Source organism: Corvus hawaiiensis, chromosome 25 (assembly GCF_020740725.1).
Source record: "Corvus hawaiiensis isolate bCorHaw1 chromosome 25, bCorHaw1.pri.cur, whole genome shotgun sequence".
Classification (NCBI taxonomy): Eukaryota; Metazoa; Chordata; class Aves; order Passeriformes; family Corvidae; genus Corvus; species Corvus hawaiiensis.
In genome coordinates this window covers 6,402,268-6,421,217 of record NC_063237.1, presented here as the reverse complement: position 1 = coordinate 6,421,217, position 18,950 = coordinate 6,402,268, and the positions used below count along the sequence as shown (strand labels likewise).

Sequence of the window (18,950 nt, the reverse complement as noted above, 5' to 3'; positions counted from 1 at the left end):
GTGCCAGAGAATCTGCACTGATGAGAGTCTGAAAAGCTCCAAAGTTTAAGTTAGACAAAGTTAACAGGTTTGGCAATGAAGGTTCAGCTGGTTCTCCACCAGGGTAACTGGTAGGTGCATTTCTGTAGCATTTCTCCTGGGAGGTCTGGTGTGAAGCAGATCTGTTGCTATCACTTCTTTTTTTTTTTTTGCCCTTGAAACAATGGAAGAACTGGTGTCAAGTTGTAATTGATGAGTTATAGGGAGAAAACTTAATACTTGGAAAATCCTATACCATAAATCAGCTTTTCCAGGCTACTTTTCAAAGCACTACAGCATCTTCCTGCCAAGGCAACCACTGCCACCACCAGGGCAGGGACTATCTCCTGGAGTCATTCTGGGAGCACAGATTTGGAAGGAAAATAGTTTCCAACTCCCTTAGATAAAAAAAGGTTTCCACAATTTCCAGACCTTCTCAGCCTGCTCATGTGGACATTTCTCCAGCAAATCCAGCTGAATTCCAGTTTCCACCTGGGTTAGTTTTTAACTTCTCGCTGTTTGCCAGGCACCCTCCCCCTCCACGCAGAGCGGATTTTTCCCGTGAACACAAGATGGCCTCAAACCATTAGTGCAGCCTTTGCATAAAACACCAGAAAGTGCTGCTCAGAGACCTCCCCAGCAGCCTCTCCCTGAGCTCCACAAGCTCTCCACTCCTACTCCAAGGAGCTGCACTCCTGCTTCATCAGCGATGCGTCTCTCACTTATCTCCTGCTCCCAGAACAGTGAGGAGCAGGTTATCATCCCTGTGCCAAGGAGGACGTGGTTCACACTGTTAAGCACCAGAGGAAAGTCCATGAAGTCCATCTCTCCTCCCTATTCCTTCCCCGCTCCCTCCTCACAAACAGAGTATGAGGGAAGCAGAAGAAATTACTGATGATTTTACCACAAACCGCGTGTTGAACTCTAATCTAACACCTCTGGATGGTACACGAGAGAACAGCAACAACGAGCTACAGTTTCCTTTCTTCAAGATGCTATCGAGACAGAGAAGTATTTCCCACCTCCCAGAAGTAAAATTGTTCAGACTGAAGAGTTTTGTAGCCCTCAGCACTTTTTTAAAAAAAAGCAAAAAAAAAAGTTACAAACCCTTGCAAAAGACAATGAGCTCCCCCAGGAAGTCTGTTAGGAGAGGGGGCAACCAAGTGCTTTCCAAAGGTGCTCTGCTATGCTCCAGGTTCTGGCAGAATTAAATGCTGAGTATGAGATCTTCTACTTCCAAAGCCCATGGAATGAGATGACCAGGGCAGAATCACAGAGTATTCTGAGTTGCAAAGGACCCACAAGGATGGAGTCCAACTCTTAAGTGTTAAATCTTGTTGGTTCAATTGGTCATAATCCCACCAAGCCCAATGAAGTCAAGCCTAGTCAGTGCCCCCCAGAGCTCAGCCAAGGCTCAGTCTCATGGTCAGAGCACCACAGATGTGCAGCTCTGTGCTAGGTCAGGACAGAAATGCCCAAGGAGGAAGCTCTCTGGAAAGGCAGTTAATGACAAAAAAATCCCTGCAAAACTCTGGGAGCAGGCAGTGAGGGCCCGTGTGTTCAGCTACTTCAGCTTCTCTCCCTGCAGGGAATAAAACCCCACAGCACTGAGGCCGCTCTGGCTCTGTCACACCACATTGTGAATGATTCCAGGAGCGCAGTTTCCCCTTCACTGCTCCACCGTCCACCTTGTCATCCCTACTTCGCCATTTCTGCTCTCTCACCTAGCCTGACCTGCTTTGAAGAAGCCCTGAACCAGCAGCAGGACTCAGAACAAGGTCAGTTTTGTGACACTGTCTCACCCATCACCCAGAGGAGTGAACGCCACAGTGTCTGCAGCCTGGGAAGCCAAACCTGCCTTTTTTTCCTTCTTTTACTTTGCACTACTTGAAGAGAGATATAAATCTCCTGGCTACAACCTGGCAGTTTCAGCTCTGGGCAGCAGGCCACACAGAAATCCAAAGCTTCCTTTAGCTGCACCGCGTTTCCTTCTCCCTGAATACCTGGAAGCAGCCAGTGCCTACATATATTAACTCCTGAAAGCAGCTGCCTTCCTCCCACACCGCTCAGCTTAGCTCACCTGCTATTTTGATGTTCAGGTTTGCATCCAGGAGGAGATTTTCTGCCTTCAGATCCCTGTGGACTATGTTACGACAGTGACAGAAGTTGACAGCAGCCACAATTTGCTTGAACTTTCTCCGGGCTTCCTTCTCGGCCATGCGCCCATGGGCCACGAGGTGATCTGTGAGGCGAAGGAGAACACAGGGTTATGGAGACAGCGGCTTCTCATGCTCGTGGAGAGAGCTGGGGAGGTGGGAACAGCGGGGTACAGTGTGGTTTCCAGCTCCAACACCAGACATGGAAGAGGCACAAGCAGGGATCAGGCACACCACTGCCAACCCGTCCCTGCCTGGGCTGGCTCCGAGTGAAAGGCTTTGAAATTTATTTTATATAGAGGACAGCTGAGGGGATGCCTGGAAAATCAGAACTGTTTTGTACACAAGTGTGAAAGGTCTTAAGATCTCTTTCTATATCAAAATATAAATGAAGCTTTTGCAGCCTTTGCCTTCAGCCAGATCCCAAGCCTTGTACCACATCACCTTGAGAGGTGCAGCTTCCTGGCCACGTGCCATCCTTCCTTCCCCTGGTTTTTCACAGGAAACGTCTCTTTGGTCTAATATGCCTCGAAGATAACTCCTGCTGGAACCAGCGAGGTCCCAGGTAGCCACAGCCACAAGCAGCTGCTCACCTCAGCTCTCCAGCCAGCACAGCCACCACCAGCTGCAGGAGGGATTTAACATCCTCCCTCTCCGTGGATCGGTGCAACAACATCCTTGCGAAATCCAAGAAAGCATTTCATTATAAAAATGGAGCTGGCCTCCACTACGGAAATCTGAGCACTCCCAAATATTTTGCTGAAAGCCTGTACTCTCACTCAAAGGTAGTGTTTGTTGCCAGCTGGGCTTTCCTTGGAAGCCAGCACTGCACACACGGACAGGAAAAGCCTCTCCAAGAGATCACAAAGGCAGGCGCACAGCAGTGACCCAGCTGAAGTCAATCCACTTAAAACCTGGAAGCACCAGGCTCACAGAAGCCACTTGTCACTGTCCCATGAGTGGGGATGGACAGGCAGGAGACAGGCAGCAGAAAAGGCACAGATAGGAAGCCTCACTTCAGGAGGTTGTAACTCCTTGGTGGGGCCATCCAGTTGGCCTCAAAACATTTCTGGCCAAAATTAAGCTGAAATGATTCATGTCCCTCCCTGAACTCCATTAAACTGGGGGCTCAACACAGATATCTCTTCTTGAAAACAGTAACAACAAATCACTTGTGCAGGTTTCTCATCAGGTGGTTGTGTTTTTCCCCAGTCACCCATTCATTAAAATACCTGTGACATAATTGACTCACAGTAAATACCAATTACCAAGATCCATCAAAGCAGCTGTGCTGCTCCTGACTGCACAGCAACCTACTTCTGCCTTTGCCCACTCATGTTGTGCAACAGACTTGAGGTGTTTTTCAAAGAACTTGTCAATTAACTCTTATTCATCGGATAAACTTACTCCATAAGCAAATCTGAACCAGGGCTGGAGAAGGAAAACCATCACCAAGTCAAATCTGACCCTCAGCTCGCTCGCTCGGCAAAGCAAAGTGACCATCTCAAATTCCCCCATCGTATTTCATTAAGGTATTTGTGTGGTCATAAATTTGTTACTCTAAGGAGACTGACAGCAGAGCACAGCAAGGGTTGCTCCAATTTAAGCCACTGATCAACAGGTAATAGCTCAGCTCCTCAACAAGGTCATTCACACCTTCTGCTCCGCTGGGATTTGGGAGCCAGCCTGTCCATACAGCGAGTGCCCTTGAAACAAAGCACAAGGCTCCAATCTCTCAACAATTCCCGAAATATTTCAGCCATTCTCCTGCAGGCAAGAAAACAAACCCAGCTACTGCAGCAGGTGTCTTTCTGCAAGGCTCTCCTAAGTGTATTTTTGCCCAAACCAAGCTCAGCAGTCCCGGCACAGCCAACGACACCCGCCTTCAGTCCTGGCATTTGGGGCACCCCTGCCCTGTGCCTCTCACCCAGAAAACTCTGCTGCCCCTCTGCCCAGCCAGTTCTGCTTAGGCTGCAAAAAGCCCTTTTTGGGTTAGGCGTGAAATTTCACTTTTCATGAAGAGCTGGGAGCGGAGGCCCAGGCTCTGCACGTAGGCACCGCGCTCCGAGCCCGCTGACATTTCTGCACCAGCTCCAGAGGAAGGACAGAAACAATGAGGCTACAGAATACTTCACATACCACCAAGGGCAACTGTATGCCAAAATTAACCATTGAGAGCTTAGTCTGCATAAACCTCCCATGCAGTGGAGGTTACAGAGCTGACCTGAGCGTTGAGCTGGGAGCCAGCACCCTGCTCTGAGCGTGCCAGAGCACCCAGACCCGCGGCCGGGCCATGCCAGCGTCACCGCGCTCCTCGGTGCACAGCGATGCTCCTCTGGGCGTCTTCCAGAGAGGAAGGAATGCATCATTTCATTGCACAACGCTTACAGACATCAGTCACTGCTCTCTGTACTTATATGAAGCACCTGATGCTGCTCTCTGTGTTAAAAAAACAATCCAACCCTACACTGAAGAAAAATCACCTTCTGGTTCAGAGAGCACTGACACACAAGTTTCCACTCCCCGCTTCTGGACAGACGCCTCTTGCTTTTAAGCTGCTTTCTGTCTGGAAAACAAACGCTGATGAAGCTTCACATCTCCTCTGTGTGGTGGATTAAGTCACATTTCCAGTGAATTAGGTGATCTTGTGATGTCAGAAGCAGTCTGACCTTCTAGAGACGGGCACCACAACGTTGTTTAGTGTGTCTGCCCAGTTCATGCTCACAGAGCTCAGGTCAAGCGGGCGGGCAGTGGGGAGACAGGGCAGACGTGGTAACCACATGAACCAGATGGTAATTTTCTAAATTTCCTGTGATTTTTTTGTTAATCAACCAAGAACCCATGTTCAGTCAGTGAGGACTGCAGATTATTTACAGTTTTCATAGTAAACAGCTGAAATCAAACCAGATTTTTAGACTATATTCCATCTGACCTCAAAAAAGGACACTCGAGGGACCTGGAACAGAGACCACCCTATGTTTAAAAGGAGACATTCATTTCTTCATAATGTCAAACCAGCGACCCAACCACACGCAAAACACGGAGAGGGACAAAAATAACAATTTACATTTGGCTGCTCAAGCCCACAGCAAACCCAAGGCCTGTCCCTGGTCCCTGCGCGCCACTACACAAACAAAGTGAATTATCAAACCATTTCCAGTAAGAGATGAATCAAAGGCTCTTACGGCACAGCTTGGCTGCTGAAGGAGTGCTCAGCCCTTTTACTGGAAGTTTGGATAAACAGGTAGCACAGCCCTCCCAGGTGCTGAGCCGGGATCCTGCAGAGCTCACACCGACAGGGACGGGCCAGACACGCCGCCAGCGGTGACTGACTGGGGCCATTTAGAGAAACCACCGCTCTTTCAGCTGACAATTCTGACCTCTAGCACTGCCTGTGTAATACTGACAGCTCTACGGTATGGTTCAAGCCTTGGGAAGTTCTGAAAGCATCAGGGAAGCAACTTAAGATGTGTTCCTTACAAAAACTTGCCATTCACAACAGCACAATGCTGTAACTCCGGTTCTATGAGGCTGCCCTCAGCCTTACCCTGGGTGTTGGGCATCCAGAAAACCACAGCTGTCAGCCCCCCTTACCCTTCAGCACTACATTTTAAGGCCTATGTCACGCAGGTGTTAGGACATGACCAAAAAAAGTTTAAAAAGACTCAGCACAGGCCAATTTCACAGAGAATCCCCAGTGCCCAGTAAGAGACACGGTGACAGTGGCTGCACTGCCCACACACACCTCACACACCATCCCTGCAGCACATCCAGCCGTTCCCAACCAGCCCACCTGCCCTAGGAGGGACAGGCACTGAAGCTCCGTGCAGGGGAGGTTTTACCCAACAGGAGAGCCCAAGCTGCCATCGACTTTGTTTCCACCCCACGAGGACGTGAGACCCTTCAGCGCTGGAGATGCGAGGACTGCAAGGAAACCTTCCCAGAATGGGCTCCTGTTTCCTCCCTGCAAATTGCTTCCGCTGCTAGAACAAAGTCTTAATGGCTCCTCAGGAAACTCTGAATACAAAAAGCTGAGACTTGAGTTTCCCCCTCTCTGCTCTTGCACTGAGGGCAGTGCCCAAAAATCCTCAAAACTGGGTAGAGGCACGACCTCCTGGCTTGGGTCTGGAGAAGGCTCACACTGTTACAGAGCTGGCTGCTCCCAGCTATCAGTGAGGATAAAATGCTGGGCAGCAACATGGAAATTAGCCATGCTAATGAGCTGAATTTACTACAGCATAAAATCTTTCAGAAAGCAATTAGGTTTTCACTTCGACTCACGCAGAAGGCTATTTTTGTAACCAAAGAATTCATTCCAAGTTTGCATATGAGCTTGCACATAGCTCTGGATTTAAAAAAAGATGAGCCCATCTCTGCCAAATTCAACAGAAGAGGGAGAAAAAGTAAAAAGAGATTTATATTTTTCTGTGGTGATACACACCCAAGCTAACCCCAGGACATGTGCAGGTGATTTTGCTGGGCATGGGAAGGTGAATTTCACAAGCTTTTGGAACTGCTGAGTGTGTCCAGCACCATGATTCACATTTGAATAAACAACTGGAAGGCTCAGCAAGTCAGTTTTTCACCAGGAAATCCACACTTCCCAAACATCAGCTGTCACTTGCTTCCCCTTCGGCTGTCACCTTCTCAGGGAGAAATCCAAAGGACATGGACAACATTGACAAGAAGCCATGGCAACCATCTACAGAGGTACTGAGGAACTGGTGGCAGTTTGTAGTGGCTGGAAACCAGCACTTTGCAGCTTTTATTTTCCTTAATTTGAGACTTGCTTCACTAAAAGCTTCATCTTTTATTACAACTCAGCTTCTCCTCCAGCGAAGTGAGAAGTGAAATCAAAAGTGAATCTTCTGCAATGACTGACGAGGACAGGGAGAGTGCTCCCAGGAGCTGACAGGCCACGTGTGACTGTCCTCACTTCCTTGATTGAAGCTAATTCAAGCACACAGGATTTTCCCCCTTTTTGAAGGCTCACACTGGCAAAGCCAGTACTGACCAATGTTGCAAAATCCTGACTCTGTCACCCAGCACAAAATTCCAGTGTGTAAGTGAATTCCTATTTCTATAAGTTTTGCTGTTGTTCATCAAACAAATTAATAAGTCAGCCCACAGTCCTTTCAGTTGCACTGCATAGACACTTTTCTCCCTTTCAAGAACAGCTCCTGTGGTCAAGAACGCTCAGCCAAAACTCTGAGACAATGGTGCTTGAAAGGGATGCAACCAGAGCTTGCTAACATAACATCAGATATCAAAAAGAAAAGACAAGACATGGTTTTGAGCACAAAACACTCCAGAACTGCAGGACTGCCTGTTTCTTTGAAAGCTACAACAGTTTCACTACCATCAGCAAGGTTCATATAACTTGCTGGGAAGCAAAGCATTCAGCAACACTAAAATCCAACTGCATGACTATTTCCAACATCTTTAATCCCAAAGTGAGTATGAAAGAAGAGCAGCACCACCTGTCAATGAAACCCAAAGAAGAAACAGAGGTTATGGGGGTTATTTTTCCATCGAGTTGGTCTCATTTATTCCCTTACTCCTCTTGTCAATGGAAAGTTTGCAGGCTCAAGGGCACCTCTTGGCTGAAACAAGAGAGTGTGGCAGCTATTTTCAGTTTACTGTAGTTGACCAAGTGCATTATCTGATTAAAGAATGCAATAAATGTACTTACCAAATATTTCCCCTCCACTGGCATACTCTGTCACCAGATAAATCATCCGCTCTGTCTCCATAACCTGCACACAAGGACAGAGAAGTGACACATAAGGAGACTGCTGAGTGCAACAAGAAACAGCTCTAAAACCACCTTTATTCCTTCTGTAACACGTGACTGCTTTCATCAAATCCAAGCTATAACCTTCCCGTGCTTTCCAGAGCCATGTGGAGGAATGGACAGCAACTGGGGACAGTAAGGATGATACAGCAAATTTCAGGCACTCAGTCTGTAACTACACATAACACTTCACCTGCACCTTCCTCCTCCTGTTCTGTTTCTCCTCCCTTTAGTGTTTGCTTCCCGGTCTTGTCCTGTTCCATCAGCCTGGGAGACTTCTCAGGGCTGCTACCCTGCTCTTCTCCCACCCTAAACAAAGCCAAGCCGCAACTGTCACCTTTTCAGTATCACATCAAAAGCTTTAGGTGGAATAAAATAGGTTTCAAAAGGTTTTTTGGCTCAAAAAACACAAAAGGTTTAAAGAGTCAGTTTGCAAAGAAGCACTCCCTGAGTACCTTGAAAATGCCACAGTCCCTGCAAGCATCTCACACATGGTTTGGCCAAAGTAGCTAAATATTAACCTCTGTCACTTCTACTCAGTTTTAACTCTCTGGAGTCCAAATAAATACTCGTATCTCTCAAGCACAGGTGGGAAACAGAGTCCTTTACTCCTCTGCTCCCATTTCTCTGCTGCACCCTCCTCGCAGAGGGGCACCACCAGGTACCTGTGTAAAAGGGCAGACCACGTGGCTTCTACCTCTGGGGGTTTTGTCTGCAGACAAAAAAAAGTCAAACAAGCTGGAGAACAAGTCTGCAAACAACATTCAAAAACAAGTCTGCTGCCAGTATTGATCCCCTTCCAGGAAAGGGCTGAGCAGATCAGCAGGTTCTGGGGGCCACAGGGAGCTGGGCAGGGAGAGGAGAGCCCTGTCCTGCTCCCGGGTGAGATTTAATCCCTCCCTTGAAGTGAGAAGGGGAACCTGCATCCGGTTTCAACAGGGAAACTGAGAAGCACACAATGGCCATAAACAAGTGGCAGGAGGCCAGCCCACAGCGGAAGCACGATGTCCCAGAAAAGAGAAGCATTAGCTACGCTTTCCCCCTGCCCCTCCAATCAAAGCACTTTGAGGCCTCGAAAACATAAAGGACTTTCCCAGTTCCACATAGAAGGAATGGAGAGATGACTCTGGAGAAAGTGCTGCTGCACAGTGTGGAGTCAAGGGATGGAAACTCCATTGCAGAGTGCTCCTACCTGGTACAACCTGATGATATGTGGGTGGCAAAGCATCTTCATGATCTGGACTTCTCTAAATATCTTCTTCAGGTTCTCTTCATCCAGCTGAGTTTTATCAATGATCTTTATCGCAACCTGGCAGAGGGGAAACAAAAGAGAAGTTACTGACCCAGCTGCATTATTCACACACCAGCTCCCTGCACCAGGGCTGATATAAATCCCAGCAGGGATGGGAATGGGGGTAATGTCAGGCTTCTAACAACTGAGGTGTTTATTTATCTGTTTTAAACCAGAAGTGCTCTTTAATGCTACACTAGTGCAGTTCAAACAAGTCTAAGTGCTTCCAGTCAGCTGCTCTCCAGTCTCCAAGGTTTTCCCTCCACCTCCCTGGTGCTGGCAGCTCCCAGCTCCTTTGAGCATGGACTGTAGAACCATCAGACTCCAAACATGGAGACACTTCCATGCTAAGAACCACCTGTCCTCGAGTTCACTGAGTGCCCTGTTTCATCCACACACAGACAATAAGGAAGGGAATCTTTTCCAGAATGCCGGGATGAGCAGGAGAGAAAAGGCAGAGTGAAACCTTGATGGAGAAAACAGCTGAGAGAAAAAGCTGCTCTGCCTGGCAGAGGAACATCTGCCTTGCTGCTTCTAAATCAAATTTCAGCCTTAAATATCTTCCTTCCCACCACGAAACACCCCTGCGAGCGAGCAGCTCCAGTCTTGGGATTTGTGGGATGAATTACCATCCCCCAGCAGGTTTTCTCACTTGGAGATGGCTCTCCCTGGGAAAAGAACCGCTTTTACAAATCCCCTGGTTGCTTTGCTGGGGAGCCTAATTTACACAAGTCCTGCCCAGGAAGGCTGCAGGATCATGCAAAGGCCTGGGGAAGGGCATGCAAAGCAGCCCCGCCGCGAAAACCGCTGAGGATGCACAGCCAGAAAGATCTGACACAAAAATGCTCAGCTTGTCCCACACCCCAGACCCCAGTGGGGACAAGGACAAGTGCTCTGTGCACAGCAGCGTGCCAGGACCACGGGCACAAACCCACAGGGGCACACGACCCAAACACACGTCCCTCTTTAGTGCCAACCCCAAGGCAGGGCTGAGGGATGCTCTCACAGGCACAAGCACAACCAAACAAAAGGATCTTTAGATCCTTTAAGGGAATCTTTCTTTAAGGGAACAATCTGAAGCACATGAAAATTAAGCCCCATATTTTATGATCAAATCCCTGCCAGAGCAATAACCGCCCTGCATGTGAGCAGAACCCAGCAGAATCCCGAAAAGGCACCCAAGTACAATAAGCTGTTTCTTTCACTTGAAACCTTTAATTCAGAGCGCAGGAACGCTTCCAGCCTTCCAAGTCACTGAGCATGCTTCCTACAGCAGCACCGGCAGCTGAACGGCAGCCAGGTCTGGCACTCGGTGCTGGGAGCTGCTGGCAGGAGCAGGGCTGGAGCCGAGGCACGAGGTGAAACAGCAGCAGGGGCTGCCAGGCACCAGGGCTGTGATTAACGGGGTGCAGAGCCGGCCCCGCCGGCAGCCCCGCGACGAGCCCAGCGCGGGACGCGCGGATCTGCGCCGCACAGATCCAAGCACAGCGCTCAGGAGACGGCTGGGAAAGTTTAGAGAGTCAGAGGGGGACTGGGAAGCACTCTGCACATGCTTTTCACCCAGGGTTTTCCTGCAAGAACGGGCTTTTGTAAAGCTTGAGCATAAATATACATAAAAGCTAAGAGACGCTTCCTCCGAGAGCAAAGCCAAGATGTCTACCCAGAGACATGAGTCATTTTCAGGCCCAAAGACGTAAATGAAAATCCACAGATCTGGAGTATTCCTAAACTCCTTACTCATTCCCAGCTCTGTATTTGCTCTAAGGAAATCTCATTTCCCAGCTTAATTACATGGCTCGAGCTGACACTCTCAGCCAAGTTCAAGGTATGTAGAGCATCTGATTGCACCCAGCTCGGTCAGTAGGGCCAGACACAACAGAACTGGATTCCTCTGGCTTTCCCTGATAACCCAGGGCAGGGAGGACCAGGCTGCCACCTCCCCTGTCCCCTTGTGACGCTGTGGGATTTACACGTGGTGAGTGAAACTCCACGCCCAGAAGACACACAATACCTGGACTGGGAGCAAAGCAAGACAAACAGCACTCAGGAGATGCTCTTCTTGTGAAGGATCTCATCCCGAGCTCAGCCAAGCAGCCCCAAACCCACACCCACCCTCAGGAGTTACGCAGAGGAGAGACCTGAACGGGTTTCTCCCAAATGTTTTCATTCCACACAAATGCCTCCAGCAACTCATGCAACATGAAAGGCAAAAGTCTCCTGAAAAATCCTGGGGAAACCACCTCGTGCTCCGGTTTCAGGAAATGCAGAGCTTCCTCAGACCAAGCGAGGGTGGAAGTAGGAAATCCCCTCTGCGCTGGGCAGCAGGGACACGCAGGGAATTTCAGGGATGGGGGCTGATGTTCCACCCAGGGCTTTGCAGGGGAGCTGCAGTTGGTTTGTTCCAGAGCTTTGCTGTTTGGGTTCTTTTGGACAATCACTTTTTTTCCAGAGGGAAGGACTGGTTTAAAGACTTTCCAGAACAGACCAAGTTGGTTTCTCTGTTCCTGCATTTCCTAGCTGGCTAATATTCTCCCTTCCCTCGAAAGATGATTTGGGATTTCAACAGAAAAGAGTCTGGCTGAGGTCCTCGGGTTGCACCAGCCAGACTGACTCCATCTAAAGCTCAGTTACAAGGAATGGCCACAATGAATTCAGCCCTTTATTTTATTTTTTTCTTTATTTATTGGAGATGACAAACTGGAGAAAAACAACCAAACAAAAGATCTTTAGGATCTTTAAGGGAACAATCTGAAGCACATGAAAACTAACCTTCCTGTCTTATGATAAAATCCTTGCCAGGGCAATAATTGCCCTGCCTCCAAATATAAAAGAATATTTATTTATTATTTATGCAAAAAGAATCAAGTTTCAGGAGTTAAAATAAACCCCAAACCCCAAAATCAAGTGCATTCCCTCATGCTTACAAACACGACATAAAATAGAGAGCAAGACTAAACATCATTAAGTAAAGCACAAATTCAGGCACAAGCATAAGTGGAAGAAAACCATGATCTAAATTCTTGAACAATGAAATACTCTAAAAAAGGAGTCTGAGAAATTAACTATTCTTTTATCAGAAGTTAATGAAGCTTACAGGCAGGAGGATAAATGCCAAGCCTGGAGCATGCATGCTGCTACCAATTAACAAAATGTTCCCACCACTTGTAAACAGTTCATTTATTCCTTCTTGCATCCAAGGAAAACTTGCACTAGTAATTTGAGGAAGGAATTGTTCTTTGGGAGAAATGGCAAGTTACTAAAAACAATTGGTGGAGAGCAGGTAAGGTGTTCAAACTGACACCTGCAGGCCGCTGTGGAGGCCCCTGCTCTCTGGAGCCAGGTGGCTCATCCATTGTTTTTCCAGATTTTTCTTCTCCTGGTGCACTTCAGCTGAACACTGCTCTGTATTCCTGTGATCCTAAAGCTGTGCTGAGTTTATGTGCACGCCAGGCAAAAGCCTTGTGGGGAGGAGTGGAAATTTCAACCACATGAAAGCAAAAGGGGTAGTTGGGAAATGGAAGGAGGGGTACCGAAACTCTGGATGGCTGAAAGGGAGCACTCAGTTATCCCTGATAGCAGCACGTCCCACTGCATCCCACGGGAAGTCAGCAGGGACAGAAGGCACATTTCCAGCCAAGGCAGCAAGACGGCTCCAGTGCACCCCAAAATGCTCAGAGATGTGAGCTCCTGGGGAGGAGCCCAGGCTGCCCCTCTGCCCTGAGCACGGACCACCTCCTTCAGCCCAGCACATGAAGCCTTGACAATTCTTACTCTCAAACTCACAGGATTCTCCTAAAATTCCCCAAGTGTAACATAAACAACATTATAAATTCCTATCTTGCTCTGAGATACCAGATTTTCAAATCTGGCAGCCACCAGAGCTAAACATGCCAAGGTGAGGGGATCTGAAATGAGGCACAAGGCTTGAAACAGGAGAGAAGAGAATATCAACCTGCAGGAGTTAAAATTTATGTGGACATCTTGTTTCTGAGCTGAGTGTGGATAATAATCCAGACAGACTTCCTTGAATCCATAGTGCCCTGCCAACAGGAAGGGAAATGAACTGCTGGGTGCCCAGGCGGATGGGCAGGGAGAGGACAGCCACTGTGCCCTGCACTGCTCCAGCTGCTTGAAAAGGCTCTGAGAGGGAAAGAGGTGGAAGCACAGTCTGTTTTCAGTGGAAAGGAGCCACAGGACACTGCTTCCTTTTATTCTTGTGCTGTGAACAAAAGAACAAGCCAGAGACCCTGGCCTGGGCTAACATCTCCTCCTTCATGCTATGCATCTGCTTGGATCTAATTGTAACTGTAATTCAGTGATAAGTAAAATTTCTTGCATGAGTGATCATTCCATAAAGAAATCACCTTTTCCCTTTCAGTTCAGTTGTTTCTGCAGTGGCCTGAGTGAAAATCAGAAAACCCCACTTCTTTCAAAAGGAGCCCATGTGCTCAGTGTGATCAGTGATCACTGTAAAAGTGTAATTATGGCAGTGGCATTCCTGTAAATCAGCACGGATCTCCTCCATGGAATGGGAGCCAACAGATGGCACCGGCAAACCGACTGCATTGAGAAAATCAACATGTTTATTTGGGAGCAAGACATTTCCTAGAACTGTCCCGGGGAGTCCTCCTGCTCCAGATTCCTCCTGGAAAACGTTCAGTAAACAGTCACTGGGCGTCTTCTGCCATGGATAGAGGTGTCCCTGCAGCTCGGCTCCTGTGTCACTCTGAGGGCACGTGGCAGAGTGCAGCCACAGGGAGAGCTGTCACCAGAGAGGGTCTCTGGAATAAATGAATAAACCTGGAGAAAGCTCATCCACCCGAATTCCTCCTACATTTGCAGTTGGCAAAGGAGCCCCCTCCTCTCCGTCCACGGCAGCCTTACTGCGCTGACAACGTGAGCTGTCAGAGGGGCTGACAGGGAACAACTCTTCCCAGCTGCTCCTGCCTGCCACAAACACTTGGGAAGCTCAGGAACACGGCCTGTTTGGATTAAGCAGCTGCTGGAGGGGTAAAAATCACTCCTGTAAGCAGATACCAGAGCTGCACAGGACCTTCAGGAGAACTCCAGGAGCAGAGACCAGAATTACAACAGAGAAGGGGGAAAAACAGGGATAAGGAAGTACGCACTGGAGATACGTATATGAGCCACACACAGAGGCACTCAACTGGCATATGGACACACGGCTGTGATAAAAACACAACGTGAACTCCAGGCTACTGCAGGTCATGTCCCTTTTCGAGAGCTCAGCTGGGTGGATGTCACTCCGCAGCAATGCCGCGCTTCCGTATGGACACTCGGATGGCAGAGGCACATGTTTCTCAGGCAAGCTGTCAGCACAAGCCTGCTGGTGTGTTTAGGGTCACTAAAAGCGAGCTCTCTCCATGCAAATAGGCAATTTGTACAGTTTTTAGTCATAAGAAAGCGCTCGACAAAAAGGAAGCACTGACACTGTCGATTCCCAGACTTCTCTTGGCAAGCTCATGGGTAACACATCTCCTCCTCGGAACTAGCTAACCAGCAGAACCTACCTAACTAAAAGTGATACAGCAAATAAAACTAGGCCAGTCTGCAGCAACATCAGTGGCTTTTGGAGGTGGCACAAATGCAAATATTGGCAGCAACTGAAAGCAGGAAACTGTGGACGAAGATGTGCACAGAGAAGCTGCATTTGCTCAGGAAGGAAGTTCTCACCTTGTCCACATCCCTCTGCACAATCAATGCAGGGACTTGTGTCTTGCACAAGGTGAAGAAAATACTGATGGTGTTACAAGAAAAGTCAATACATCCAAATCCTCTTGGCCGGCTGCAACGTTAATACCCGGCTTGTGTGAGCGCCGTGCTCTGCCGTGACCTTTCCTTGTCCCAGAGGGAACACAGCCGGCATTGCAGTGGCCAAAGCACAAACCCCACATTCACATCTACGGCTCAGAGAACCAGCTACGCCCAGGTAAGAGAATCTCATCATTTTAGGGCATGTACAGCAGCTTACAAATGTCACAGGACAGGAAGCTCATCTGCAGCACCCCCAAGGATCCCAGCCTTTACCTGTGCTGAATTCCTCCTTTTCCAGTCCTGGATTAACCCTGTGCCAGCAGCTGCAGCTTCTCTTTTCCAGCAGAAGCCATCAAAAAGGTCCAAGAGGTGAGTGCCCCCTACTTGAAACTTGCTGCTTCAGAGCAGGAGCCTCAGTGCCAGTTCAATGGTGACCTAATCCCAAATGCAAACTCTTTCCTATTCTGGAAGTTGCAAGGGATGACAGGTAAATTCTGTCCTGTTCAGCCACAGCGAGGAAGAAATAATGCTCTGCAAGCCACGAGAAAGCTTGGTCACATTGCTAGAGCTCTACTTGCCACACTCACCTGGATGCCAGGTCCCAAACCCTCCTGGAGAGCTTCTCCTCATTATTTCATCACCTGGGGCAACAGCGGGAAACAACAGAGAGACTCGGAGTTACCTGCCCTGGCTGACAGACACTACAGCCGAGCACACTGAACAGCATCAAGGGCTTTGGGACTGCAGAGAAAGGCACGGGAAAGGGAGCTGGAGATGCCAATTAGATAAACAAACCATTCTGGTGCATGAAGAACCTCCCGCTGCAAACGGGAGGTGCTGCGAGGGTGAACTCCATGAATCATCACCTCAGGCTGCAAACACAGACCTGGGAAGAGGCCGAGCACAAGGACAGGCCACAGTACTCCACACAGAGCTGGGAAGAGCATAGCCAGGATGTATGGAATTACCACATATCCCCACAAAACCTGATGGCTGCTCAGCAAGTGCCCTGGGCTTCAGGCTGACCAAGACTCAAGAGGACCAAGCAGTGACCAAGGAGATCAGCTATCTACAGCTTAAGCACAGGAATCCCTTAAGCTACACCACATCTAGCCTTTATCCTTCTTAATGACATCATTTCTAGAGCTTTTTCAAGTTCTGGTCAGACAGTGAATCTCCTGGTCCCAGCCAGTGGTGCCTTTTTCTCCTGGGCTACAGCAAGAGACTACACGGGGCTGAGCCGAAGGCAGAGCAAGTCTCAGCACAGCAGACTGCAGGTAGCCACACCTAACCACCTCAAACACAGCACGGGATAGCCACACCGCTCCTGTCTCCTGAATTCCACCGGGTTCACACTGTGCCATGTCTGCATTCCCACTGACCTCTCTGTCTTTTCATTTCGCACTCTGTTACAGGAGAAAACCCCTCCAGCCCCAACAGCTTCAGCTGACATTTATGCCAGTAATTTGTTTTTAGTTCAGAAGCCTTGTAAAATTCCTGTAATGCTTCCCAGATGCAAGGCTGAGAACTTCACAGGAGTCAGAACGTGAATTAGAGGTGGCATGGAAAATTATTTATCCTGGTGAGGGAAGGGAGCAAACCACACCGACAAATGCCAGCCTACAGCGAGTACTGCTACACTGAAATACGTCCACACGTCCATCCACAGAGAGCAGACACCAGGAGCTGCATGCCTGGGAGGTCACTTAATCAAACTCCTCCATACCTGGACTGTAAATGCAGAATATCTAAGAACGAGTATTAAAAATCAACTTAAGCCAAAGGAGAAGAGGCTGAGGTAAAAGGCAGGTTGTAAAAGCTCCTGCTTGTAGCATTAGCAGGAATTCTAGTGGGATGTAGCAGGGCAATGCTGAGTGGAAGGAATGAAGGCTCAGCCCTGAACATGGCTGTGGTGCAGCCCCACGCTCTGCTGACAGTCTGCAGCGCTACCTCCATGGCTTCCATGCAAATTAAAAGCACTCTTGGCACTTACTACACAAAGACTGCACTTGATAATTAAAACCGGTTTTTAAATGCACTTAAACTAGTGCAGAAGCTCATGGAGGTGCATTTAAATCGATGCAAACTGGTTTACTAACAAATGTGATGTGAAAAATCAGAGCCCGGTCACGTAAGCTCGACTGTTGGGCCAAGGAGGCTCAGATCCAGCCTCTCTGACAGCAGATGGGAACGCTGCAGTTCTGCTCTGGCCTGACTGGACTCCTGCTTGAGCTACAGCTCGGCCTCCCAGCCACCTGCAGACAAGCAAAGCCAAGAGGTGAATCAAAATCTGAGAGGCCACTTGCCCACTTTGGTCTCCTTCCAGTCCAGGTCGCCTGTTCAAACCACTTTCTTAATTGCTCGCCACTCAATTCAGGCATTGCGCCTAAACATCCCATGAAAACAAATAAAGTTCAGTTTACCAGCACCTTGAATACCCATTTGTCAGTATTATTTCAGGAGATGTCAGCTGAACACTGCAACTGACCTCCATGCAGGAATCTGACTCCAAACCTCTCCTGAGATTGCCACTGAATCATTTAGAGAATCCCAGAATCACTGAGGCTGGAAAAGCCCTCTGAGATCATTGAATCCAAGCTGTGCCCAATCCCCACCTTGTCCCCAGCCCAGAGCACTGAGTGCCACATCCAGGCCTTCCTTGGACACCTCCAGGGATGGGGATTCCACCTCCTCCCTGCGCAGCCCAATCCAATACCTACCAGGAATTTGTAGAGAATGAGAGGGTCCCCCCCGAGCCTCCTTTTCTCCAGGCTGAGCCCCCCCAGCTCCCTCAGCTGCTCCTCATGCCTTGCTCTCCAGCCCTGGAGAGAGTTGCTTAGCAGCAGAGTTTTGGAAATGTAGTTGCACGCAGGAAGAAATCTGTGACAGCAGGAGATGCATCAGGAATGCTGCTGTGGAACAGAGCCCCAGCAGAGACTGGCCCTGAGAGCAGAGGGGCCACGAGACACGGAGTCGACCTGCCAGGTTTCATGGGAAAGGCCTGGCTCAAACATCAAGACAAGTCTTCAAAAAGCTGCAGGATATTACAACAAGCAGGTTTTGAAAGTGTTATACAAAGTTCCCTGGATTGTCATTTTGCTCTAATTCAGTCGTGACCTAAAAATGTAAGTGACAAAGAAAAATAGTGATTTTCAGGTACAGAGTGTGCAGTCAGAGGCAGGTTTGAATTACTGGCTTATAAAATACCAAAGCTCGGAAATAAGGAAATTTAGAAGCTGGTGTGCGTGAAGTGATGTGTTGAGAACACACTGTACGTTAGGGTTTGGGTTTTTTTAAGCAATACTTATCATGCAAAGAACACTACTCGGACCAAGAGGTCTCCTGTGAGGAGAGGGAATACCTCACCGCACTCCTGTCTAACGGGAACGGGGTACTTGCAGCACAAGTTAAGAGTAGCTATTTTTTAATGACAGAAAGTGGCTTTTTTTTAAGGACAAAGCCAACACATGCAGCAGGAGCACCCTTGGCTGGGCTCCCCAGCCTGCCGTGCACCACAGAAATCCTCCTGCCCTAAACTGCAGGGAAAACACCTGGCACTGCACCAGGACGTGCAGCACAACCACAGAGTCATTTGGGCTGGAAAAGACTTCCAACATCATCAAGTCCAACCTGTGACCGATCCCCACCTTGTTTTCCAGCCCAGAGCACTGAGTGCCACATCCAGCGGCACCTTGCTTGGACACCTCCAGGGATGGGGACTCCAAACCTCCCTAGGTTAGCCCCTTCCAATGTTTAACAACCCCTTCTGTGAAGAAATTCCTCCTGATGTTCAACCTGAACCTCCCCTGGTGAAGCTTGGGGCTACCACGTCCTCTCATGCTGTTGCTGGGTGCCTGGGAGAAGCTACCAGAGCCACAGGGAGCCTTTGCACCGGCTTCCAGTTGATTTCCTGAGG

General features: G+C 48.8%; 1 protein-coding gene across 5 annotated transcripts in view; it reads right to left on the bottom strand.

Moving 5' to 3' along the window:
- Positions 1–18,950, bottom strand: part of SIK3 (SIK family kinase 3) — a 70,919-nt gene that overhangs the window by 25,360 nt on the left and 26,609 nt on the right. For 3 of the 5 annotated variants that reach the window (XM_048328547.1, XM_048328548.1, XM_048328546.1), the window contains exons 2-4: positions 9,161–9,277; positions 7,867–7,930; positions 2,099–2,260 (exon numbers count right to left, since the gene is read on the bottom strand). In XM_048328547.1, the coding sequence (XP_048184504.1) occupies positions 2,099–2,260; positions 7,867–7,930; positions 9,161–9,202 (268 nt within the window). In that variant the 5' untranslated portion in view covers positions 9,203–9,277. Of the gene's footprint in view, positions 1–2,098; positions 2,261–7,866; positions 7,931–9,160; positions 9,278–18,950 lie in introns of those variants that run through there. The other 2 variants (XM_048328544.1, XM_048328545.1) reach the window with 1 other exon arrangement.